The sequence below is a fragment of the Macrotis lagotis genome, chromosome X (genome assembly GCF_037893015.1).
Source record: "Macrotis lagotis isolate mMagLag1 chromosome X, bilby.v1.9.chrom.fasta, whole genome shotgun sequence".
Classification (NCBI taxonomy): Eukaryota; Metazoa; Chordata; class Mammalia; order Peramelemorphia; family Peramelidae; genus Macrotis; species Macrotis lagotis.
Genome location: NC_133666.1, coordinates 8,235,595 through 8,263,375, shown reverse-complemented (window position 1 = coordinate 8,263,375; position 27,781 = coordinate 8,235,595). Strand labels below are relative to the sequence as shown.

The 27,781-nt window shown below is 38.9% G+C and overlaps 1 protein-coding gene across 1 annotated transcript in view; it reads left to right on the top strand.

The window, feature by feature from the left end:
* Window positions 1-27,781, top strand: part of OPHN1 (oligophrenin 1) — a 308,448-nt gene that overhangs the window by 128,284 nt on the left and 152,383 nt on the right. Inside the window, exons 2-3 of the mRNA XM_074202349.1 lie at window positions 5,573-5,668; window positions 21,282-21,343. Of these exons, the coding sequence (XP_074058450.1) occupies window positions 5,573-5,668; window positions 21,282-21,343 (158 nt within the window). The remainder of the gene's footprint in view (window positions 1-5,572; window positions 5,669-21,281; window positions 21,344-27,781) is intronic.

The following is a 27,781-nucleotide window of genomic DNA, read 5'->3' as shown; positions in this document are numbered from 1 at the left end:
GGGAGGCAAAGGAACTTACCCAAAGTCATCCAGTTATTGGGTAATGCCTTCCTTTTCAGATTTCCCATAGCACTTTGTTTGGCCATCTCTTTTCCATGAATGTTGCTTACTTTTGCATCATAGCTACTGATATTCATGTGTTTTTCCTCAGCTATCCCCTTGTTGATTATAAACTCACTGAGAGGGATGTATGTGTCATGTCTTATCTTTTCATCCTTGCTACTGAGCATGATGCCTTTCCCTAAATAAGGATTTCATGTATGTCGGTTGAATTGACAAAACAAAACACAACTGTGTGTGTCTTAGCAGCTGAGCATCCAAATGGATTTTCCATATGTGTTGTGCTCTGATGATTTCTGATGGTGTGGTCAGTTCATTTGTTCCATGTATAGTTATTAAATTGATCATTTACAATGGAGCCTAAGATGAAGTCCCTGCCCCTAGGAAACTTACAATCAAAGAAGGAGATGCTACATCTGTAGATTAGGAGAATCTTTTTCTTCTACCCATCTGTGATTCCTTCGGTGAGGTTACTCCCTCTACTGGATGAAGACTGTAACCCTTATTTACTCAGTGACTTTCTGTATTACTTTAATTACTCACTTAATAGCTAGCACTTGGATGAGCCTCACACAATAGATATATGGTAGACCTCAAGACCTATCTAGTTTGATAGGACCTTCCAGAGATCGAATCCCTTCCAGTGTCATGGTCTCCAAGGCCTGGGAATCAACTTGTCCATAAAGAGATCTGGATAAAGACTGTAGGAGCTTTGAGGACTTGGCCTTCAAGTATAAAGGGAGGTCTCAGGAAGGAGGTAGCACCTGAAATTTGAAAGATGGTTAGGAGACAGGGGCAAAGAAGGTATTTGAACCATAGGCCATGGCCTGAGAAAGGCAGAAAGCATAGATAGATTAGATGTGTTGGGGGTTAGTTTTAAATCCAATTTGACTCAAATATGGCTGGTATTTGATTGGAGAGATGGAGAAAGGCAAAATTGGGGAAGGTCTTGAAGACCAGGGAGAGTAGAATCAATGGAATTCCAAACCTAGTTGTGGGCAGTGAAATCTTCCATTTAATTTTTTTTTCTTAGCATCTTTTTTTTCTATCACATTTATTTCTACATATGTCAGAATAGGGTGCTTGAACAAATCAAATCAGCCACGCTACTCTTAAAATAAGTAATGAGTCCCATCAGTCTATCAGACTCATTCCTAGACTTTAGGTTAAGTGTGAAAAGCCTTTGAAAGCACTTGCTTGAAGTGGAATGATGCCAGAAAGGAAGTCTGCTTCAGTTGGTTGAGGTGTTTCGTTATGCCCTGGGTCTTCTATTAAAAGCATTGAGTGAACTGGAACTAGGGATTTCCAGTAAGGAGCAAGTCAGGAGAGACAGCATTTTGGAAAATCCCTGAGGAGGAACAGTGGAAGGGAAACAAGAGGTCTCAGCTTAAGACTTGGCCTATGTTTCTATCCCTCCTCCCTCTCTCCCCAACTTGGTCTGGGCATCTTTAAAGAGACATTATTGTCTACTCATTCACTTGGGGCAGCAGATTTTAGTTACTCTATCTATGGGCAGCTGGTAGAGCAGGGGATGGAATTTTGGGCCTGGAATCAGGAAGACGAGTTCAAATCCAGCTTCAGATACATATTAGCTGTAAGTGGGCAAGTCATTTAATTGCTATTTGCCTCAGTTTTCTCAGTTTGCCTTGGTAAAATAGAGATAATAAGAGCACTCATCTTACAGGGTTGTTGTGAGGATCAAATAAGATAATATATGTAAATAGGGCTTAGTGTAGTACTCTATAAATGCCCATTTCTTCCCCTTCCCCCACTTAAAATTTTCTTGATCAGGAAAGACCCTCTTCACCTTAGTAATACAAAATTAGTGCTCCAGGTTGGCACCATTGTTCCTGTCCTCTAGGCTCACAACCTGAGTGTCATCCCCTACTCCTCACTCTCTCATATCCAAGTTTGTTGACTAGTCTTCACATTTCTACCTTCACAACATTTCCTGTATGCCTCGTTCTCTCTTTCAATTCACAAAGCCACCACAGCAGTCCAGACCCTCTGAGACACTTTCCTGGACTACCAGGGATCATTTTACCTTGTCTCTTTTCTCTTCAATCCATTCTCCATTCAACTGCCAACTTGATTTTCCTAAACAGTAGGGGCATCTAGATGGTACTTAAATGGGTAGAGTGCCAGACCTGTAGGCAGGAAGATGACTTCATGAGTTTAAATTCAGCCCTAGATACTTATTGGCTTTGTGACCCTGGACATGTCACTTCACCCTGTTTGCCTCAGTTCCTCATTTTTCAAATGAGTTGGAAGAAGGAAATAGCAACCCACTCCAGTATCTCTACCAAGAAAACCCCATACCGGGTCACAGAGAGTCAGACTTAACTGAAACAACTACAGCAACAACAGTGACAATGACAACAACCAAAACAGCATCTTCTGCTCTTATCAAGCCTCCCATTTAGTAAATTCCAGTGACTCCCTATGATTCAAAGGATCAAATATAAAATCTTCTGTCAGATATTTAAGATTGATGACTTTGTGTAGATCTACCTCACTTAAATCCACTTCTCTCACCAGTCACCTTGGATCCATTCGTCCTCTTCACAAATGAAGGACAAACAACAACATCCCTAGTACCTAGGACAGTCTGGCACATAATAGGCACATCATACTTGTTGATTGAACAATGTCACTTCCCTCCAGTAGAACCTAAGTTGCTTGAAGGTAGAGACAGGTTCAGTTTTGTATCTGCAAACAGCATTTAGTACAGTTCACAGAACAAAGGGACTGACTGCTTGAGAAGAGCTCATTAATTGATTGATTTGCTGAATGGAGGCTATAATGATGGGAAGGCTTCGGGGAAGAGAATAGGAGAGGGACTGAATGTAAATCTCTAGTTTAATAATTACTTCCCTCCCCCTTAAAAAAAGTCTGCCCATTGAAATTCATGTTATATGTGAAGGGAAAAGCAGTTAAGATTTTTATTAAAGTTTCCTGGGTGAATCGGAGAACAAATGGTGAACTCCTTGACCAGCCACTTGACCAGCCATGACTGGTCAAATGTGTCAGTGGGCTTGGCCCATGGAAAGTTGTAGGTGGTAGGATTGTTTTCCATAAGCATTGCCAGTTTTATGTTCTTTCTTGTGATAAAATATGGAAGTTGGACTGATGTGCTGCTAATTTTTTTATTTGTATCTGTGATTTGTAGGGGAAATGTTTTAGGGGAAGTCTAATTCTAAAGGTGGAAGCAGTGGGAAGTCATGATAACATGGACAGCCTTCACCAGCTACTGTAGAGTTTGTCTGAAATGGGGTCCATTCTAGTGCTTTTGGAAAAGGAAAAGAAACAAAATGGTAACAATCCCTCTGGGAGTTCTGATGTTCCTGCTAAATTACCTGGAAGACTTTATTATGGACATGTTTTAGCTAAAAGCAATAGGTCACATTGACTTCCTTGTCTTCTTTCCCTTGGTCCCAAACAGTAATAAAACCAAGCTGATTGACTTCTGCACACAGTAAGATAAGCTGGGTGTTTGTCAAGTGCAAATGTTGGGTGAAGGAGTGGAAAAGTCCTGGTGTGGTTTTCCTCTGTGTTACCAGAGGAGGTACATTGGTAAAGATGAGGCCACAGGCACCAGAAGCCACTGAATTGAAATCTGTTCTGAATCCCTGGAACTCTGAAATTTTTTTTACCTATGTGTACTGTTGGGTATAAGATAGATGAGGTGAAAATATTTAAATGTATCTATGCTACAGAAGCACTGTAGTATAGCAAATAGAGAGTTGGTCTCCCTGTCAGAAAGATCTGGGTTCAAGTTCCCCCCTTAGTCCCCCACAAACATTTCTGTGGATGTGGTGTCAGTTTCTTCCTCTGCAAAATGAGGAATTTGGACTCTATGGCCTCTTTCCTTTACAACTCTTGGTGTAAGATGCTATGTGTGACCCTGGGAAGGACCCTTCATCTCTCCGTGCCTCAGTTTCCTCCTATGTTTAAATCAGAAATTGGGACTCAATGGCCTCCTAAAAATCCCTTCCTACTTAAGATCTCTGATCCTACTAGGAAAAAAAGTCAAACTCTATACCCAGGGAGGTGAGGGGAGTTAGTGTAAACCTTTTACATAATAGGCGACATGCTACCCAAATGGACTGGTATCATTTTTGAGGGAAAAGCCCTGGAAACTAGGACAGCACAATTGAGAGATGACAAGAATCCGCTTCTGCTGGTATCCTGAGGGCTATATCAATCTCTCTCCCATTTGGAGACTGCCAGGAGAAAAAGGCAAGGCAAACCAAAATCTCTGGGCTGAGTTGGTATCTGAGGCTGGTCCCTGGTTAACAAAGGAAAGGAGAGAAGAAACCAAGAAGGGGGTTTGGTTGTTCTTTGAAGACTTTCTTTGTGTTTCTTTTTGTTCCCTTGTTCTGTGTATGTTCCTGGAGAAATCTGGTGTGCCTGAATGTACCATGAACTGTCTGAGATTTGGGGACCTGAAGGGGCGGCAGAGGGCAGTGGTAGCTGCATCTTTGACAATGCCTTCTAAACCCTTCTCTTTTCTTATTGTTGTGCTTGAATCAGAGGTCACTGGATCGTGACAGCTGCACTTGGAGTTAGATGACTGGGTTAATGGCTCAGCTCTGACATTGGATCCTTCTCTGAACCCTCTGTGACTGTGGACAAGTCACTTAATCTGTAAAATGAGAATAATGAGAAGGTTGTTGTGAGGAGAAAATGCATGTCAAATAGGAATCCTTAACCTGAAGTCCATGTACTTGTCCTAAAATGTATTTAGAAAATTGTATTTCAACATACTGTTTCCTTCATAATACTAAGAATTTAAAAAAAAATCATTTAAAAACATAATTCTGAGAAGGAAGGGTCCAGAGGCTTCACCACCATTCCCAAAGGGATCCATGATGCAAAAAAGTTCAGAACCCCTGATGGAATGCTTTTTGCAATCCTGAAGGTACTATATAAACTTTGTTTCCTCCTTGTCTTTCCAGCTGTTATGGGGTTTAGTTGAGTAAGTGTGATGGCAGAATTTAATCCATGCTTGGAATATGACTAGATGAATATAGACATAAAGACTGGACCTGTGATTTCATTGGCCTACGGAATTCCCAGTTGAGGGAGCTCTTTATGTGAATGTAGGTTGGAATCTTCTCTGAAACTTCTGGTCTTAGTAAAGCAAAAAGATACTAAGTGATTTGCAGTGTCCCTCAGCCCTGTATGACCAACACAGACAACCATGCCAGGTTACTTCTCTAGATGAGCATATGTTTTTCAAAATAAAAGGCTAGGCAAAACAGGCAGGAAGGTGGGGCAGGAGCAGCATGGCTTATGGAAGAGATAAGCTCATATGAGAAACTCCATTGTATTGCTTACCAGGTCATTAGAAATGCTGCTCTTTAAGCATAGAGAAGGGACCAACCTGCTTTGTTAGATTTTTCTCACCAGGGAGTTCCCTATCCCAATCAAAGTACAGGTCCAGCCCTACAAAATGAGTTCTAGCCAGTTTTCACCAATTCCATGATACTTAACCTTTATTCTTTTTCAGGTTACTCTTCCGCTGTGCAGAAATTTTCTCAGACCCTCCAATCCTTTCAGTTTGACTTCACTGGGGACACACTGACAGATGATGAGATTAACATTGGTAAGTGTTTTCCTCTCCTAGAGAAATGTGCACCCCTGGCACAGGGTCAACTTCCCCCTTAGGAGGGAGCTCAATCCTAGATCTAAGTTGAATGTGATGAGAGAGAAATCATACCCTTAAGGAAGAAAAATAAAGTATAAGAGATAGCAAAATTACATAATAAAATAAGTTGTTTTTTTAAAAAATTAAAGGTGATAGTCTTTGGTCTTTGTTCAAACTCCACAATTCTTTGTCTGGATACAGATGGTATTCTCCATTGCAGACAGCCCCAAATTGTCCCTGATTGTTGCATTGATGGAATGAGCAAGTCCATCAAGGTTGATCACCACTCCCATGCTACTGTTAGGGTGTACATTGTTTTTCTAGTTCTGCTCATCTCTCTCATCATCAGTTCATGCAAATCCCTCCAGGCTTCCCTGAATTCCCATCCTTCTTGGTTTCTAATACAAAAAATAGTATTCCATCATACATAGACCACAATTTATTAAGCCATTCCCCAATTGATGGACTTTCCCCTCAGTTTCCATTTCTTTGCCACCACAAACAGGGCTGCTATGAACATTTTTGTACACGTGATGTTTTTACCCTTTTCCATAATCTCTTCAGGGTATAGACCCAATAGTGGTATCGCTGGATCAATATGTATGCACATTTTTCTTGATTTAATTTTCATTTCTCTAATAGCTAGTGATTTAGAGCAGTTTTTCATATGACTGGATCGCATTGATTTACTTGTCTGTAAATTGCCTTTGCATATCCTGTGACCATTGACAAATTGGGGAATGGCTTGGTTTTTTTTTTTAAATTTGACTCAGTTCTCTGTATATTTTAGAAATGAGTCCTTTGTCAGAAATGCTAGTTGTAAAAATTGTTTCCCAATTTACTACATTTCTTCTGATCTTGGTTACAATGGTTTTGTCTGTGCAAAAGCTTTTTTATTTAATGTAATGAAAATCATCTAGTTTGTTTTTAGTGATGTTCTCCATCTCTTCCTTGGTCATAAACTGCTTCCCTTTCCATAGATCTGACAGGTAAACTACTCCTTGATCTTCTAGTTTGCTTATAATATTGTTTTTTCTGTCTAAATCCTGCATCCATTTGAATCTTATCTTGGTATAGTATGTGAGGTGTTGGTCTAGTCTAAGTTTCTTACATACTAACTTCCAATTTTCCCAACAGTTTTTTTTTTATCGAAGAGAGAGTTTTTATCCCAATAGCTGGACTCTTTGGGTTTATCAAACAGCAGATTACTATAATTGTTTCCTGCTATTGCACCTAGTCTATTCCACTGGTCCACCACTCTACTTCTTAGCCAATACCAGACAGTTTTCATGACTGATGCTTTATAATATAATTTTAGATCAGGTAAGGCTGTGCCACCTGATTTTGCACTTTTTTTTTCATTAAATCCCTGGAAATTCCTGACTTTTTATTTCTCCATATGAATTTACTTAAATTTTTTTCTAACTCATTAGTCATTAGTTTCTATTTGTCCAATTCTAATTTTTAAGGTTTTATTTTCTTCAGTAAGCTTTTGTGTTTTCTTTTCCAGAGGTTTCTTTTTGCTTTTTGATGAATTAATTCCTTTTAAATTTGGTCAGTTTTACTTTTTGATGAGTAGTTAGCTATTTTTATTTTTAAAGGAGTTGATTTCTTTTTCCATTTGGCCAATTTCAGTCAATTTTTCATAGTTCTATTGTATAACTGTATTTTCTCCTCTCAATTTTTCTTCTTCCCCTCTTTTTTGGTTTTTTAAAATCCATTTTGAGTTCTTCTGAAAGATCTTACTAGATTTGAGACCAATTCAAAAACTCCTTTGAGATTTCATATGTAGGCATTTTGTCACTGCTTTTTTCTAAGATGATGTTTATACAGTCCCTCACAGAATAGTATATTTTTATGGTTGGCACTCTTTTTGTTTTTTTTTTCCCATTTTGATAGTTGAGCTCTGCCCCTGGGACAAAGAGGGCACAATTCCAAGCTTTTTGTACTGGGGCTGGGGGTCTGATTCTGGGATCTGATCCTGGGCTTACTGCTTGCCTATGACTTTGCCTTATTTAGTGTTTCAGGTGCTAGCAGTTTGTTCCCTGACAACCCAATCCAGTCCCACTTGTTTCCCCAGCATTTCTGGGGCTCAAACCTTGTCTTCTAAGCTGGGGTTGGGACCCTCTTTGCTGGTCTGCTGCACTACTGGCTTGCTGAGCCTGGACCTGAGCTGCACTGTGGGTTCAGAGCCTCCCTCTGGCTTTCCAGCTCTCCCTCCTATGTTGGGTTATACTCCCCTTTTACTAATGTGATACAGAACTTTACTGAAGTTCCTTCATGATATTGTGAATTGAGAACTTGTTTTTCACTCTGTTTTTTGTGGGTTCTGTCACTTTGGGGTCTGTTTAGAGGTTTCATTTAAAGTTGTTTTGGGAAATCTCTTCTTATTTGTAATTAAACTTAATTGTTTTTCAATTAGTGAAAATTTTACTTTTTTCTCCTTCTTCCCTCTATTGAGAAAGAAAAATAAAACCTCAATTACAAAAAGATATGTGCATATAAGTGTGCATGTGCATATATACAATATATATTCAAGCAAAATGATTCTCCTCATTGATCATGTTCAAAAAACATTAATCTTTTTTTCTCTTTTTGGGAGGGGAGGGACACCCTGTCCTACTCTCCCTTTTTACTTCCCTCATCTACATGATAAAAAAGAAAGAAAAACAAAATCCTTGTAATCAATATACATTGTCAAGCATGACTTTATTTCCACACGAGCCATGATTGAAAATGATGTGTTCTTCCTATTTGGGTGGGAGGTAGCATGCTTCATCATGAGGGTTCTACAATCCAGGTTGGTTGTTGTTCTTTACTCTTTGAAAGCAATTTGTCTTTAAAATGTGGCTATTATTGTGGTTTGGCTCACTTTATTCTGTATCATTTCATACAAATCCTTCCCACGTTCTCTGAATCCATCCCTACAATATTTCTTACAGCACAATAATATTCCATTGTATTCATCTACCTTGATTTGCTCAGCCATTCCCCAATTTGTGAGCACCCCCTTAGTTTTCACTTCTTTATCACTGCAAATAAAATTGCTAGAAATATTTTATACAAAATTGGTCCTCTCCCTCTGTTTTCATTCTCTTAGACTGAGTAGTGAGATTATTTACTCAAACACTTCAAGACAGATCAGTAGCAAGATGAGGATATGGGAAGGCTCTTTAAGAAAGAAATTCTCGGCATGAAGGCAGCATTTCCTGGGAACTCCTTCACACCAAAACTCCAAAAGCCAACAAATGATGACTCTAGCCAAAATTTAGAGGCGCAGAACCCACAGAAAGACTGAGTGATATGTTTTTCCAGTCCAAGATAACTTAGAAGTTCTGTGGGAAAGGTGTGTTTCACTAGGACTGGGGGTTGGCAAAAAACCATGGCCGCAGCTCAGCCCAGCCCAGCCCAGTCCAGCCCAGAGATCACTGGCAACAGCTTGAAGGGGTGGTGAGAGAGCTCAGCTACACCAGAATGAATGTAGAGTGAGGAGCACTGGCTGCAGAATCTGTAGCAAGAATCTGGAGAAAGCAGCCTGCACCCCCAGAGATGGCAAGGGAAGTCTGCAGAGATTTCTTTGCTCTCCCTTGGGGAAGGACTCTGCTGCTAGCCTACACTAAGATCCAGAATTGCTGTTTGGGTTTCCATACTAAGTAACCAAGCTGAATTCCTCCTTATAGCTCCAGGGCAGAGGGGAGTACAGGGGCCATCTATATATCAAAGCACAGGCAAGAGAGCATAAGACTTAGGAGGAATAAAGGTCCCAGTGGGGTGTTCCCTCCTCAAAAACCTTGGAAGTGCTGTCTTGGGCTGAGGAAATGAGTAAACAACAGAAAAAGAAGAATCTGACCATAGAGAACTACTTTAGTGTCATTGAAGATCAAAACACATACTCAGATGATGACAAAATTGAAGCTTCCGTATCCATGGGCTCAGACTATGGATGAGCTCAAAAAAGACTGTGAAAAGCAGTTAAGGGAGATGGAGGAAAAACTGAGAGGGGAAATGAGAGCAATGCAGAAAAATCATGAAAACCAAATCAACAGCTTGGTGAAAGATATATAAAAAAATACTGAAGAAAATAATATGTTAAAAACAAGTTTAGGCATAGTGGAAAAAGCAAAACAAAAGGCAAATGAGGAGAAGAATGCCTTAAAAAGCAGAACTGGCCAGCTGGAAAAGGAGATAAAAAAGCTCTCTGAAGAAAATAACTCCTTCAAATGCAGAATGGAACTATAGGAAGCTGATGACTTTGCAAGAAAGTAGGAAGAAGTAAAACTCTTCCAAAAAAGTCAAAAATTAGAAGAAAATGTTAAATATCTCATTGGAAAAACAACTGACCTCTACAACAGATCCAGAAGAAATAATTTAAAAATTATTGGGCTATCTGAAAGCCACGATCAGGAGAACAGCCTAGACTTAATTTTTCAAGAAATAATACTGCAAAATTGCCCTGAGATTCTAGAAGCAGAGGGTAAAATAGAAATTGAGGGAATTCACCAGTCACCTCCTGAAAGAGATCCCAAAAGAAAAACTTCCAGCCAAATTCCAAAACTCCCAAGTCAAAGAGAAAATTCTAAAAGTTGCCAGAAACAAACAATTCAACTACTGTGGCTCCATAGCCAGGGTTACACAGGATCTGGCAGACTCAATATTAAGGGCTCGTAGCGATTGTAATATGATATTCTGGAAAGCAAAAGATCTTGGTTTACAACTGAGAATCAACTACCCAGAAAAACTGAACATCATCTTTCAGGGGAAAAGATGGACTTTCAATGAAACAGGGGACTTTCCAACTTTCCTATCGAGACGAACACAGCTGAACAGAAAGTTTGATCTCCAAGTACAGGACTCTGGTGAACCATAGAAGGAGTGGATTAGAAGGACTAATTATGAGGAACTTGATGATATCGGACTGTTTGTTTTCCTGTATGGGAAGAAGACACTGATAACTCATATGAACTTCCCCATTTATAAGCACTGTTAGAAGGAGCATATATAGACAGGGAACAGGAAGGAGCAGAATATAATGGTATAATATAGTAAAAAAATTGAGTCAATGGGTGATAAAGGAAAGTACTGGGAGGAAGGGAAAGGAGATGAAGAAGAAGCTAAGAAATATCACATAAGAGTCAAGAAAAAGCTTTTTCAATGGAGTGGAAAGGGGGAAAGGAAAGGGGAATGAGTGAGCCTTCATTCTCATCAGAGATGGCTCAGAGAGGAAATAACATACACTTAATAGGGTGAGGAAATCTATCTTATCCTGGAGAAAAATGAGAAGGAAAGGGATGGAATAAGGGGGGAATGGGGGGAAGAAATGGGGGAATAGGTGATAGAAGAGAGGGAAGATTTTTTGGGGGGTACTCAGATACAATGCACTTTTGGACAGGGCCAGGATGAAAAGAGAGAGAGAGAATAGAATAAATGAGAGTGCGGAGGAATAGAGTGGAGGGACAGCTAGTAAGAGCAACTGTGGGAAAAATATTTAAGCAACTTCTCTGGTGGACTTATGATAAAGAAAGCAACTCACCCTAGTGACAGAGCCATTGAAATCTGAACACAGACTGAAGTACATTTTTTTTCTCTCTCTCACTATTCTTGATGTTTCTCAACTTCTTGGGGTGGGGAGGGGGGTTCATGTTTACTATTATGTTTGCTCTTATAACACATTCAATTTTGATCAATGTATTGCATAGAAACAATGTAAAGACTATCAGACAGCCTTCTGTGGGGGAGGAGGGAAGGGGGTGGTAGAAAAATTGTAAAATTCAAAGCCTTACAAAAATGATGGGTACATACTATTATTGTATATAATTGGAAAACAAAATGTTAATTAAAAAAATAAAGAAAAAAGAAAAAAGAAAGCAATTCTCTAAATGGAGGTGGAAGGTGATTTCTTGATCTCTCATAAAAGCAGGTTATTTACACTTATATTTGCTGTGCTTTTTGATCGTGCATTTCATGCTCATTGGTGAACTTTATTATTGTTTACCCTACAACAGTACTATCTGTTTACCAACCTAGTGGAAAGGACAGTAGTGGTAGGTTTGAGAACAAGTGCAAAGAAAAGAATCTTCTTCTCTGTTTTATGTGGTTTGGTGGCCAATTTCTAAGGTGGAGTCATTCATGTCAACTAGAAAGGGGGAAGATACATGGTCTCTCTCTCTCTCTCTCTCTCTCTCTCTCTCTCTCTCACTCTCTCTCTCTCTCTCTCTCTCTCTCTCTCTTTGTCTCTATGAACAAAATTAACCTCTTTACTCTCTAGTGAAAAAGTAACTGGTAAGTCTTCCTTTTTACTTCTACCCATTCCCTCAGTTTCCCAAGAGAACTGAACTTGCTTTGCAACCACCCCCCTCAGACTCTTCTACGGTTTCCCAAGACTTTTAGTATAAATTTGTGGCTTAGGCTCCCTTAGGAAGGTCACCATTTTGGAGCTCAAAGAATATGTAGAGCACCCACACACACTTTTTAAAAGTTATTTATTTATTTTGGATTTTACAATTTTTCCCCTAATCTCACCTCCCTGCCCCTACCCGCCACGGAAGGCAGTCTGTAAGTCTTTACATCGTTTCCATGGTATACATTGATCTAAGTTGAATGTAATAAGAAAAAAATCATATCCTTAAGGAAGAAAAGTAAAGTATAAGAGAGAGCAAAATTATATAATGATGACATTTTTTAAAAAAAATTAAATGGTTTTGGTCTTTGCTCAAACTCCACAATTCTTTCTCTGGATACAGATAGTTTTCTCCATCACATAAACCCCCAAATTGTTTAGCCCCCTTTTTTCATCAGACCTGCATTGGGGGTTTTTTTGGTTGTTATTGTTTTTCAAGGTAATGGTGTTAAGTGACTTGCCCAAAGTAAATATTAAGCTAAGTAAATATTAGGTATCTGAGGCCATATTTGAACTCAGGTCCTCCTGACTCCAGGGATGGTACTCTATTCACTATACCACCTAGCTGTCCCCTATATTGGTTGTTTTATTTTTTTTATTTTTAGTTTTTTTGCAAGGCAAATGGGATTAAGTGGCTTGCCCAACCCCACACAGCTAGGTAATTATTAAGTGTCTGAGGCCAAATTTGAACTCAGGTACTCCTGACTCCAGGGCCAGTGCTCTATCTGCTGTGCAACCTAGCCACCCCCCCCCACATTGGTTTTGTTCTTCAAGTAGTACCCTTGGGCAGGTGCCACATGAGCTATGCTGCTTCTAATAGGATGGTGAATGAGAAAATCTCTCTCTAAAAGATGCATGAATTCAGGAACTATTGGGACTTAGGGTTCTATCAGTGAGTTAATTCTTTTATTCATATTTTTATTTATTTATTTTCACATTCCTACAATAGTCTTGTTGTAAAAGTAAACATAACCCCCCCCCACAAAGATAAAGAAATCTCAAGAAAAATAAAGTGAGAGAAAAAAGTGTATTTCAGTCTATGTTGAGTCTGTGATGGTATATCAGCCCTGTCTCTGGTATTCTTCACATTCTTTTTTAAAAATTTATTTATTTTTGGATTTTACAATTTTCTCCCTGATCTTTCTTACCTTCCCCCACCCCTCACAGAAGGCAGTCTGTTAGTCTTTACATTGATTCCATGCTATGCATTGGATCACATTCTTTATCATAATTCTAATTTAATTTAATTTTTTTAAATTTTGAATTTTTTACAAATTTCCCCCTTATCTTGCTTCCTTCCCCCCAACCCCCACAGAAGGCAGTCTGTTAGTCCCTATATTGTTTCCATGGTATACATTGATCTAAGTTGAATGTGATGAGAAAGAAATCATATCCTTAAGGAAGAAAAATAAAGTATTGTGCCTGTTTGTTGCACTAATGAAATGAGCAAGTCCATCAAGTTTGGTCATCACCATCATGTTGCTGCTAGGGTATACAATGTTCCTCTGGTTCTGCTCATCTCTCTCAGCATCAGTCCATACAAATCTTTCTGGGCTTCACTGAATTCTTTGTGTGTCATCACATACATAGACCACATTTTGTTACTCCATTCACCAATTGAAGGACATCCACTCAATTTCTAATTCCTTGCCACCATAAACAGAGTTGCTATGAATATTTCTGTACAAGTGATTTTTTATACATTACTAAAATATTCTTGTTTCAGAGTAACCATAATACCCCCTCCCCCCAAAAATGGACCCTCATAAAAAATAAAGGAAAGAGGAAAAAATGTGTTTCAGTCTGTGTTCTGATACCATCAACTTTGTCTTGGGTGGATCATATTCTTTATGATAAGTCCATCATAAAAGTTACCTACATATTTTCCCACTGTTGCTGTTGTTGATTGTAATCCCTCCATTCCTCTGCACTATCATATACTATATTTTCTCTGTCCTTTCACTCTGTCCCTCTTCTAAAACGTGCTGTAGGGTAGTGAGTGGCACAGCAGACTGATCATCAACCCTAGGGCCAAGAGTCCCTGAACCCACATACCACCCCTGAGACCCAGCAACCACCTGGCCCTGTGGCCCTGGATAGGTCACCCAATCCCATCCTCTTGCAATAAGTAAAAAAGGAAATGTGTTATATCTGAATATTCTCTCCTATGATCTACCCTCTCCTCTATCATCCACATACCCCCGTCCCCCTTTCCCCCTTCTATCCTTTTTACTCCAGATGTCTGTGTCCTATTGAGTGTGTATGTATACTGTTTCCTCTCTGAGCCATTTCTATTTTTATTTAGATTTTTCAAGGCAATGGGGTTAAGTGGCTTGTCCAAGGCCACACAGCTAGGTAATTATTAAGTGTCTGAGGCCGGATTTGAACTTAGGTACTCCTGACTCCAAGGCTAGTGCTCTATCCACTGTGCCACCTAGCCACCCCATATGAGCCATTTCTGATGAGAGTGAAGGTTCCCTCATTCCCCCTAGCTTTCCCCTTCCATATCATTGCAAAAGCTCATTGTAATATATATATATATATATATATATATATATATATATATATATATATATGTATGTATGTATGTATTTATATGAAATATCTTAGCCTATTCCACCTCTCCTTTCTCTTACTCCCAGTACATTTCCCATTTCATCACTGACTCCATTTTTACGATATATTATATCTTCAAATTCATCTCTCTCCTGTGCTTCATCTATAAAAGCTCCTTCTACCTGCTCTCTTAAATGAGAAGTTTTGTACGAATATTACCAGTATCACTTTTCTATGCAGGAATGCATGCAGTTCATCATCATTAAGTACCTCATATTTTATGCTTCACCTGAGTCCTGTATTTTAAGGTCAAACTTTCTGTTCAGCTCTGTTCATTTCAACAGGAACATTTGAAATTCCCCTGATCCATTGAAAGTCCATCTTTTCCCCTGGAAGAGGATGCTTAGTTTTGCTGGGTAGTTGATTCTCAGTTGCATTTCGAACTCTTTTGCCTTCCAGAATATTATATTCTAAGCCCTACAAGCCCTTAATGTAGTTTCTGCTAAGTCCTGTGTGATCCTGATTGCAGCTCCATGATATTTGAATTGTGTCCTTCTGGCTGCTTATAATATTTTCTCTTTGACTTGGTAGTTCTGGAACGTGGCTATAATATTCCTGGAGGTTGTTTTTTTTTGGATCTCTTACCAGAGGAGATCAGTGGATTCTCTCAATTTCTATTTTTCCCTCTGCTTCTAGGATATCAGGGCAATTTTCCTGTAGAATTTCTTTAAAAAGGAGGTCAATGCTCTTTTCCTGTTCAGATCACTTGTTTTTTCAATGGAATGATTCACATTTTCTTATAATTTTTCATTCTTTTGGTGTTGAAGTATTGTGTTTTGACTTCTCATAAAGTCATCAGCTTTCTTTTTTTTTTTTTTTAGGTTTAGTCATCAGTTTTCTTTAGCTCCATTCTACATCTGAAGGATGTATTTTCCTCCTTATCTCCCTTTCCATCTGGCCAATTCTGCTTTTTAAAGAATTCTTCTCCTCAATAACTTCTTGAAATGGTTTATCCATTTGTCTTAAGCTGGTTTTTAACCTGTTATTTTCTTCAGATTTATTATGAATCTCCTTGACTGAGCTGCTGACTTCTTTTTCATGTTTTTCCTTCATCTCTCTCATTTCTTTTCTGAATCTTTCTTCTATCTCCCTTACTTGATTTTCAAAATCTTTTTTTGAGCTCTGTTATAGAAGGAGCTTGTACTTCCTCATCTTCACATTGAGTATTTTGATCCTTCTTGGGATCATAGACAAAGAATTTCTCAAGGATGTTACTCTTTTTTTCTCTCTGTTTACTCATTTCTCCAGCCTGTGCCTGATTTTGGGGTGCTTCCTGAGTTTTTGAGTATTATTCGGACAGCTGCTTTGGGGTTTTTTTGGGACACCCCACTGGGACCTTTATTCCTCAAAGGTCTTATGCTTTCTTGCCTGTGTTTTTATATGTAGATGACTACAGGCACTCTTCTCTCCCCTGGAGATGTAAGGAGGGGCCCTGCAATCTTAACATAGATGGTCAAACTGCAAGCTGGATCTGAGTGTGGGCAAACAACAGAGTCCTGCCCTAGGTAGAGCAGAGAGATTTCTGCAGTCTCACTTGATTCCCTTACCGTCTGTGGACTGTGCTCTGGAGGTGCTGCCTGGTTTCCTCAGGTTCCTGCTGCAGGTTCTTGCTGCTGGGCTGCTCAGAGGCTGGTGCTCCTCACTCCACACTCATTCTGGTGCAGCAGAGTTCTCTCACTGCCCCTTCAAGCTGTTCCCAGTAATCCCCGGGCTGGGCTGAGCTGGGATGTGCTGAACTGCGGCAGGGGCTTTTTCCTAACCCCCGGTCCTGGTGAAACACCTTTCACCCAGAACTTCTAAGTTATCTTGGATTGGGAAAATGTATCACTCAGTCTTTCTGTGGGTTCTGGCCCCCTCAATTTTGGCTAGTGTCATAATTTGATGGCTTTTGGAGTACATTGGGGAACAAGTTTCTGGGAAATGCTTCCTTCATGCGGCCATCTTGACTCTGCCCCCTTATAATACTTCTATCAAAGAAATTGCTTCAATATTTTTACCATAGTTGCTATTTCTAGGTATATTTCCCTTCATCCTATTCCTCTCCACACCCATTTATTCTATTCTCTTTCTTCTTTCACACTTCAAAAGTGTGTTGTACATGACTACCTCTCCCATGATCTTCCCTCTCTTCTATCACCTATACCCCACTCCTTTCCTCTTGTCACCTTTTCCCCCATCCTATTCCTCTCATTTTTTCCTCTAGGGTAAGATAGATTTCTATAGTTTATTGAGTAGGTATATTGTTTCCTCTCTGAGCCATTTCCAATGAGAATGAAGGCTCACTCCTTTCCCCTCACCTTTCCCCCTTCTACTGTGTTGTAAAAGCTTTTTCTTGACTTTTTTACATGAGATATATCAGCCCATTCTTCCTCTCCTTTCTCTTTTTCTTAGTATATTACTTTTTCACCCATTGACTCCATCTTTATACTGTATTATACCTTCATATTCACCTCCCTCCTATGCCTTGATTATATGTTCCTTCTAAATGCCCTAATAAATGAGAAGGTTCATATAACTTAGCAGCAGCATCTTCTCCTGCAGAATACAGGCACTTTAACATCATTAAATCTATCATAATTTACCCTTCTCATTCACCCTCTCTATGCTTCACCTGAATTTAGTACTTGAAGATCAAACTTTCTGTTCAGCTCTGGTTGTTTCATCAGGAAAGTCTGAAAGTCCTATTTCATTGATTGTCCATCTTTTCCCTTGTAAGAGAATGTTCAGTTTTTCTGGGAGTTTATTCTCAGTTGTAATCCAAGATCTTTTGCCAGAATATAATATTCTAGACTCTTCAAGCCCTTAATGTAGATGCTATGTAATCGTGACTGCAGCACCACATTAGTTGCATTGTTTCCTTCTTGCTGCTTGTAATATTTTCTCCTTGACTTGGGAGGTCTGGAATATGGCTATAATTCTCCTGGCAGTTTTCATTTTGGGATCTCTTTCAGGAGATGATTGTTGGATTCCCTCAATTTCTATTTTGCTCTCTGCTTCTAAGATTTCAGGACAATTTTCCTGGAGAATTTCTTGAAAAATGAAATCTAGGCTCTTTTTCTGGTCATGACTTTCAGGTAGCCTAATAATTTTAAAATTATCTCTCCTGGATCTGTTTTCCAGGTCAGTTTTTTATCCAATGAGATATTTAACATTTTCTTCTAGTTCTTTTCATTCTTTGGGTTCTGTTTGATTGTTTCTTGATTTCTCACAAAGTTTTCAGCTTCCCTTAGCTCCATTCTACATTTGAATGAATTATTATTTTTTTTGTGTATCTCCTTTTCCATCTAGCTACTTCTGCTTTTTAAGGCCTCTTTTACTTTTTGGACATTTTTTTCAATTTGACATAAACTGGTTTTTAAGATGTTATTTTCTTCATTTTTTTCTCCTTCACCAAGCTGCTGACTTGGTTTTCATGATTTTCCTGCATCATTCTCACTTCTCTTCCCAATTTTTCCTCTACTTCCATTACTTGATTTTCAAATTTTTTTTGAACTCTTCTGTAGTCTGAGACCAATTTGTATTTTTCTTGGAGGCTTTGGACACAAAAGCTTTGACTTTGTCATCTTCTGAGTATGTGTTTTGATCCTTCATGGGGCCAAAGTAACTTTAGTCTATCGTCAGATTATTTTTTTCTGTTGTTCATTTTCCCAGTTTATGTCTTGATTTTAGATTTTTGTTAAGGTAGGGCCCTGCTTCCATGGTAGAGGAGGCACCACTGTCTGAGACTTTTGAGGGTTTTTGGCATACCTTCTCAGTGACTTCCATTCCTTCAAGGGTGTTGAGAGGCTCTGATTGCTCTCCTGACCTGTACTCTGGGCTATGGATGACCACAGGCTTTCCCCTCTGGCCTAGAGCTGTGAGGAGGGTCCCTGCTCCACTATAGTTGTATGGGAGTCCAGACTGCGACTTGGATCTGAGTATGGGCAAAGCAATACAGTCCTTCCCCAGGGATATGGAGAGACATCAACAGTCTCCTCTGACCCTCTTATTGTCTATGGACAGAGTGTTCTGGAAACAACTGCTGGGTGCTCCACAGTTTCCTGGAACCGGGGCCTGTGCTGAGGCCTGTGGTGGTCTGGACTCTGTGCTCACTCTGGTGTGGTAGAGTTTTCCCACTGACCTTCCAAGTTGTCCTTGGCAATCCCTGGGCTGAGAGTTCTGGAAAATGTATCCACTGCCATGGACCCAAGTACCCCATGGACTGTTCCTGGATGACTGGAGATGCTTTGCTCCTATGCCCAATACAGCTGCTGGGGCCCTTTCCAACCCTGTGGAACAGACCCTTCCTGTGGATCTTCCAAATTGTCTTGAGCTGGAAAATTTTTTCATTCAATTCTGTGGGCTCCACCAGTCTAGAATTTGGTTAGAGTCATAATTTTAAGGCTTTTGGAGTGTTCTCAGAAAGAGCTTGTGGCAGTTATTTCATTTATTCCACCATCTTGGCTCTGCCTCTGTGTGTCAATTCTCAAAGCTTCTGCTGCTCAGGTCATCTCAATTCTCTGTCTAGAAGGTTAGAATCTGGGATCAAATTGCCATAGAAATGAACCTCTTCCTCTTTGTAGGAGAGCTTGGGATTCAGGAATAGTGCCCATTAATTTGTAGGATTAAGTGAGGTTAATGAACATCACTACTTTCTGGGTCACTATTCTCATGTTTCTCAATATTGAGGTTGCCCTTGAAACAAATTTAATGCCTTCTTTTGGGTGATCTCCCTTCAGAGCTTGAACTCACTTACTGAACAAAAAAACTGTTCTTGTATTGACTCTGTTTCTTGTTAGAGAAGTAAGGCTATAGAAGCATTTCATAGTCTTCTCTTTGAGGTTTTATGGAGATTTACCTTGATTATATATACTTCTGGTAATATAAGGATGTCTTCCTTGCTGCCAGTGGGGAAGTTAGAGAAGAAAATGTCTCTTGAATTCAGAAAGTGGCAAAAACTCAGAGAAAATACATTTAAAGGAAAGGAAAAGAGTGATACTCACCATTGGGGGAACGGCTGAGCAGGCTATAGTATATGAATGTGATGGAGTATTATTGTATTATAAAAATGATAACTGGAATGGTTTCAGAAAAACTGGGGAAGACTTATATGAACTGATGCAAAGGGAAGTGAGTAGAACCAGGACAACATTGTGCACGGTCATGGTAATATTATACAATGATCACTTGTGAATGACCTAACCATTTTCAGTAATACAGGGATCTAAGACAATTCTGAAGGATTTATTTATTTATTTTTAGTTTTGCAAGGCAATGGGTTTAAGTGACTTGATGCCAAAGGTCAAACAGCTAGATAATTATTAATTATCTGAGGCCAGATTTGAACTCAGGTACTCCTGACTCCAGGGCTGGTACTCTATCCACTGTGCCACCTAGCTGCCCCAGTTCTGAAGGATTTATGATGAAAATTGGTATTCATCTCCAGAGGAAAAAACTGATGGAGTCTGAATGAAGAGCAAAGCATACTTTTTTAACTTTTTTCATTTTTCTTGGGGTTTTTTGTTGTATATTTTCTTTTACAACATGACTACTATGGAAATATGTTTTACATGACTGTACATGTCAATTCTGTTGCCTTCTCAAAGAGGGGAGAAGGGAATAGAGAAAGGGAGAAAAATCTGGAACCCAGAATTTTCAGAATTGAATGTTAAAATTATTTTTACATGTAATTGAGGAAAGATAAAATATAAAATAAACAATCAAGTAAAATAAAATATATTTTGATTACTATAAATCCATATTCAAAAAAGATCTGAGTTTGAATCCTATCCCCTGCCACATCCTGTCTCCGTGACTACAGAAAATCATTTAACCTCTCCTTCACCTGTAAAACTGATGATAATAATAGCATCTCCCTTTTAGGGTGGTTATGACAATTAAATTAGCTTGTTCGTGTGTGTGTGTGTGTGTGTGTGTGTGTGTGTGTGTGTGTGTGTGTGTTTGTATGAGAGAGAGAGAGAGAGAGAGAGAGAGAGAGAGAGAGAGAGGGAGAGAGAAGGAGACAGAGAGAGCGACCTAGCTTTGTAACCCTTAAGATGCCATTGGCATGCAATAAATGCATTGTGATAATAATAATTGTTATTTTTGAATAAAGAACTATATTCAAAGCCAAGAAGATCTGGGTTCAAGCCCAATCTGGTTGTGTCATGTTAATTTAAGTAACTTAGCCCTCATTATCCCTCCCAGACTTCTCTGTAAATCGAACTTGAAAGTGGAGTTTCCTTATTAGTGAGTTTCCATGTCAGTGAAATCACTGGACCATTTGCTAACCACCACAATGACAATACATGACAGTACACGTTTCACAGACTGGACATGCAGATTAAGAGAATATCTGTAAAAGGACTTTATAGTGTAACTTAGTCTTTGGCTCTACTCATTTTCTCTAGTACAAAACTCAATAATCTTTTTTCTCTGATTCAGAGGTGGGCTGGCTGAACATAATACCTGTTGGTGGCCTTAGCTGGTCTGGTCTGTGGTTGGTCTAAGTAGCTCATTATGGGGATCTTTCCAAGTATTAGAAACTAATTTGTCTACTTTTCTGGTTTCTTCTTACAGCGGAATCTTTTAAGGAATTTGCTGAGCTCCTCAATGAAGTTGAAAATGAGAGGATGATGATGGTAGGTGTGCACATTGAGCCTCTGAAGGGCTCATTGGGAGCCAAAGCATGTTATCTGTCTCCAAGGAAATTTGGGGGTGGTGGGGAGTTACTTCCTAGGTGGTCCTCTTCTATGGCCTTTCTGTTTCTCAGTATTTGTGCTGATCCAGGGGAGGTCTAGTACTATGGTTTCCTTTGTAGCAATTAAGATACTTGAATAATGGACTTGTTGCAGGATCTCAAGTGCCCATCATGGGAGTTTGCCATCAATGTAGCAGCAAATTAGTATGGAAATCTTGTCTCTGTTTGCTTCAGCTAGAAAGGATTTCAGAAGAGATGAGTTTAGGCTAGAATAATAACTATGTTGAACATGATGAGTTATTTTTACAAAATTAACTGAAGAATTTAAAAAATATATAAACCTATTCACACCATTAGCAAATAAATAGCAAAAAATAGAATTGGTCTTACTCTTCCTAATTTCCCTATTTCTATAAATGATGCCACCCTCCTCCCAGTCCCTCAGGTTCCCCAGCTAAGTGCCATCCTCAACTCCTCACTCACTTGGACCCCATATATCCATTTAATTGCCAACACCTTTCCTTTCTACCTTAGTCCAATAGTTTGCTTTAAACCCTGCTTTGTTTGTTTCTCTTCCAAATATAAATTTTGGTGATCTAGTCAAAACTCTGACTTGGAAATCCAATGACCTGTGTTTAAACCCTAGCTTTTCTGGTGCAAAATTTAGACCTGTGGGAGGCCTTAGAAATGACCTAGTCCAGGGGCAGCTAGGTGGCGCAGTGAGTAGAGCACCAGCCCTGGAGTCAGGAGTATCTGATTTCAAATCCGGCCTCAGACACTGTGTGGTTTTGGGCAAGACACGTAACCCCATTTGCCTTGCAAATAAAAAGAAATGACCTAGTCCAGTGGTTACCAAAACTTTATGTAATGATGTTCCTGTTTAATTACCCCCCACCATAAATCATTACCTTTCCACACTCTTCATCAATCAGTTTACACAAATATATTTTTCCATCTTTCATTTAAATAAATTAAAATTTTTAATAATTTTTATTTTATCATATAAACATGAAACATAATAAAATAATATGATACACACATTTATTTATTGATAAAATTCCTTTCATATGGCCAAATTTGTAACTTATAAAAAGTATTAGCAATACTGTTATTATAAAGGGGATGATATTTGGGCTTGTTTTTTCAACTTATTTTCTCAAACATTGTGCATAGATGACTGATACTGTGTTATTCCATTTCAGCCACAAAAAATGAGATATCTATTTTTTTTATAAAGCCTGTAGCTGAAAATCCACCTTATACTAACAAGTTGTGTTCTAACAAGTATTGTTCACAACAGCAGTAAAATTTGTTTGATAAAACATCAAGGCATTTATTCCCTTCTAGATAAGAGATGATAAGATTTTCAGGTTCGAATGCTTCAATGTAGCCTTCCAAGAAAAGTCCATTTATGTCTTGTTAAGATGGAATAAATCAAGTGAACAATAAATCAAATCAAGGCACCTACTCTGGGTGAAGCACTGTCCAAAGAACTTAGAAGATGGTCCCTACCTTCAAGGAGAGCACAATTTGTTGGGAAAGACAACATACAAATACCTATATATGAACAAGATACAGACAGATCAATTGAATTTTATCTAGACAGGGATGGTCGTGGCCATGTTCAGAGAGGAGGTAGGCTTTTACCTAGGAATTAAAGGAATCCACAAGACATAAATGAGGAGGGAGAAAGTTACAGGCATGGGGGAAAGCCAGAGGAAATGTGTAGGATCAGGAGATAGAATGATGTGTTTGAGAAGTCAAGAATGCCAGTGTCACTTGACTGAAGAGTATATAGGCTTGAGTAAGTTATAAGAAGACTGGAAAGGTAGTAGGGGAACAGGGTAATATCAAAGAGAGGTTTTTATAGTTTAATTTGGAGGCAACAAGGAGTTTATAAATTTTAGAAGTTATTATTATTATAGCATTATTTATAACTTTATAAGTTAATAAACTGGATTTTTTTGAATAAGGGGAAGGGGTGACATGGTCACTTTAGGAAGACTGATCTGACAGTTGAGTGGAAAATGAATTGGATTGGGAAGAGATCTAAGGCAGGGTTTAAAGCAAGCTATTGGACTAAGGTAGAAAGGAAAGGAGTTGGTAACTAATTGGATATATGGGGTCCAAGTGGGTGAGGAGTTAAGGATGACACTTAGGTGGGGAGCCTGGTGGATTGGGAGGAGGGTGGTGCCATTTATAGTAAAAGGAAATTAGGAAGAGTAAGACCAATTCAATTATATTTGTCCCTGGACAATGAGTTCCTTATCCATTTGTATTTAGAAATATCTAGATCTTTAAAATGAGATGAAAATATGTTTCTGCAGACTGGTAAAGTGATCAATAAATGGGTATTTACTCTGTTCTATGTTATTTTCAGGACAGGCATTCTTTTTTTAGGTTTTTGCATAGCAATGGGGTTAAGTGGCTTACCCAAGGCCACATAACTAAGGTAATTATTAGGTGTCTGGGACTGGATTTGAACTCAGGTCCTCCTGACTCCAGGGTTGGTACTCTATCCACTGCACTACCTAGCCACCCCAAGACCAGCATTTTTTAAACTAGGAAAATATCAAATATCATTTCATCCACACTTTCTCCATAACTCTAACTTTTTCATCAATGTCATCATTTTAGCTTTCTGAATCAGAGTATGGATTTGAAGCCCTCAAAGTGATGAATCTGAGTAGTCAGTCTTTCCAAAGGATCCAAAAAATATACACATTTTAGGAGGAAATTTTGATTAGGAGATACATTTGCTTCATCTTTTTTACAAGCACCAAGAAATTTTTTTTCAACTCCAATAGTTTGCATGCTTTGACACAAAAAATCCAGCAGTGCCCTGTTACTATACTTCCATCCAAGATTTTCAAAGAACTTTTAATGGACTCTTCCACACAGGTGCTTAAAACTCTTGTAAAAATTTGGAAATCTGTGTGTAGTTCTTTTTTAGTGATATTTTTCAATGTAAGTGGTTGGTTGTGAATTGTGTAGTGAGTACAAATTGTTTGGGAAGGGTGGGACATTTTTAACTAGTGCTTTGACCCTACCTCAATGCTGCTCCCTCAGGGAAGAGTCTAACACAGTACTCTCTGTTAGACCCTTTTCATTGAAAAAGCATCGATTGGGCAGCAAGGTGGTACAGAGCACCCGCCCTGGAGTCAGGAGGACCTGAGTTCAAATCCAGCCTCAGACACTTAATAATTATCTAGTTATGTGACTTTAGGCAAGCCACTTAATCCCATTTCCTTGCAAAAAAAAAAAAAAAGAAAAAGCATGAACTGATTTTGAAAATCTCTTTCGCTGTAGTATAAACACAGTTGGTCCAATGACACATCTTCCCTGATGTCACTCTCAAGACCAGATTGCACACAAAGAATCAGAGGAGCATCTTGACATCTCTCACTTCACTCACTTGAAATATGAGATGAGTTTAGATTCTCAATTGATCTTCAGCCTTCTGACTTGCAAGAAATGAGTTATTTCTTAAGCACCTACTATATATGCCAGACTCTGGGTCAAGTCAGCACTTTACAGATATCTCATTTGATCCTCCCAATACTCTGGGGAGGGAAGTGCTCTTATTATCCACATTTTACAGTTGAGGAAACTGAGGCAGGCATATAAAGTTACTTGTTCAGAGTCAAAGAACTAGGAAGTTTCTGAGGCTGGATTTGAACTCAGGTCTTCCTGACTCCAGGTTCAGTGCTCTGGCACTATAATCTATGCAATCTTGCTGCCTCTATTATTACCACTATTAATATACTAGATGGATTATTATTGACATAATAATAGGTTAATCAATACTCATATGATAATCTAATACAGGAATTATGATAGCTCTTTTGTTACCATTCAAAACTGCTCTGTGTATGATTTGCTAATTATCATTTGGCCCTGATTGATAGCTAGGAGTAGTATCAGCCTGGGTCCTGTCCTGATATTTCCTGTGGGCAGTTTGGTAGATAGCAGGGACTTTTGTGGGGAACAATATATTTCCTAGGTGCCATTTCATTGTATGAGGTTTAGTCTGTAGCTAAAATGTTCACAATGAGCAAGCCAGGATTTTTTGCTCCCCGTTACAGGAAAGCTTGTGATTCCCAGTTCAAAGAAGCCTGGATTGGATTGGCTTTTTCTGGATTGGAACACTTTCTGCTTCTGCATTTTCATCCTTTAAGCTGCATCTGTGTGATTTTGTTTATATGAGTTTCAGCTGTTCCATTGACTCAGCTTCAAATGTGCTATATATTTATCCATTATGAATGGATATTATTTCCCTTTAAAATGAGAGATAATAAGCATCTAATGCCAATTTAAATTTAACTGTTGAAATTTCAAATGGATTCTTTAATATTCCTTCAGTTATTTCAGCATTGGCAGGATTTGAGGGAACCAGTTAATTATATCAAAACTACCACGATGAATGATGAGAAATATGACAGATATCATTTTATTTTTTATTCTGCACTAAGATTATTTAGGTATATATCAATTGTTTCTGTAATGGCAAGAAACTCTGAGAGTCTTTCCCCCCCGCCCCCCCGATTGATTCTTTCATGAAGGCAAACTAGGGCATCTTTTGCCTCAATTACTAAATATATATTGCCTCAGACAAACTGAGAACTGGAAAAGACCTTAGCTTCAAAAGACCAAAGTCTTCCACTGCATCCGGGCCATTTCCAGTCATCCTGATCTATGTCTTGCCACTGAACTCCAGTGACTCGGGAGGATAGAATGAACTTGATGACTTTACATAGCCCCATCTCACTTAAATCCAATTCACTTGCAAGTCAAGACTTCACCCTCTTTATATCATTTGACTTCTTCAAGAATGAAGAACCACAGAGGTTATGTGACTTGACTAGAGTCACACAGGTAGCGAGTGATAAAGCCAGGATTGGAAGCAATATTCTGTGTATCAGCATCTGACATTCTCCCTCCCAGGCTGCACCTTCTGTTCATTGTGTTCAAAGGAATATCATAGAATCTTGATGTTGGAAGGGACCACAGTGGCCACCTTTTCTGACCTCTAGCTGCTATTCTCCCTATAATCCCCTCTACAGCTTAACCTTTGAAGACCTCCATTGGGGGGGAGCCCATTCTCTGCTGATAGAGCTCAGTCCACTTGGGGAGAGTTCCTATCACTCGGAAGATTATTCTTAGATCTTACTCCAATTCCTCCCCATTGTTGCTAGGTGCACCTTCTGGGACCAGACAGAGCATGTCCCATTTCACTTCCATATGATAACCCTTCAGCTGTAATTGAAGGAAACTCTTTTGTTCTCCATGAATCTACAGGCTAAGGAACCTGTGGTTTCAACTCATTCTCTGACAGTGTGAACTTGAGACTCTTCACCATATTGTTTATATTGCTCTGGCTACTCTACTGCTTTTAAACATTTTATTTTTATTTATGCCTTTTATTATAGCATATTACTTTCTACCTATCTCCCAGAGATCCATCCCTTATGGCAAAGGTTAAAAAAAGAGGGGAAAGGAAGTAGTTCAGTAAAATGAGCCAACATATTGCCCATGCCTGATGGTATTTGCAGTATTTTCCACCTCTGTGAAGAAATGGAAAGAGCTACATTTTCTCCTCTGGTCTTCAGGGCCAAACTCCATGGTTGTTATAATTAATTTCTGAAGGGCTATCAGATATACTCTGTCTGGCCCCAGATGGTGTACCCAAGGAACAGTGGGGAGGAATTGCAAAAGGGGCTATTTGCTCTCAATTTGTGGGGTTTATGCCAGTCTGAGAACCATTTGGGTTCTGAGGCTGCTGTGTCATATTTGCTTATTTTTAAAATTAATCTATTTATTTTGAATTTTACAATTTTTCCTCTAATCTAGCTTCCCTCTACCCACCCCCACAGAAGGCAGTCTGTTAGTCTTTACAATGTTTCCATGGTATACATTGGTCTCAGTTGAATGTGATGAGAGGGAAATCATATCCTTATGGAAAAAATAATGTATAAGAGATAGCAAAATTACATAATAAGAAAATGTTTTTTTTTAAAAAAATTAAAGGTAATAGTCTTTGGTCTTTGTTCAAACTCCACAATTCTTTCTCTGGATACAGAGGGTATTCTCCATTGCAGATAGCCCCAAATTGTTCCTGGTTGTTGCACTGATGGAATTAGCAAGTCCATCAAGGTTGATCATCACCCCATTGTTTGCTGTTAGGATGTACCGTGTTTTTCTGTTCTGCTCCAGGATTCCCTGAATATTCATCCTTCCTAGTTTCTTTCCCCCCCCCCTTTGTAAATATAATACTTTATTTTTAAGATTTTAATTTATTTTGAGTTTTACAGTTTTTCCCCTAATCTTCTTCCCTCCACCTACCCCCCACAAAAGGCAATACCATTGTTTCCATGGTATA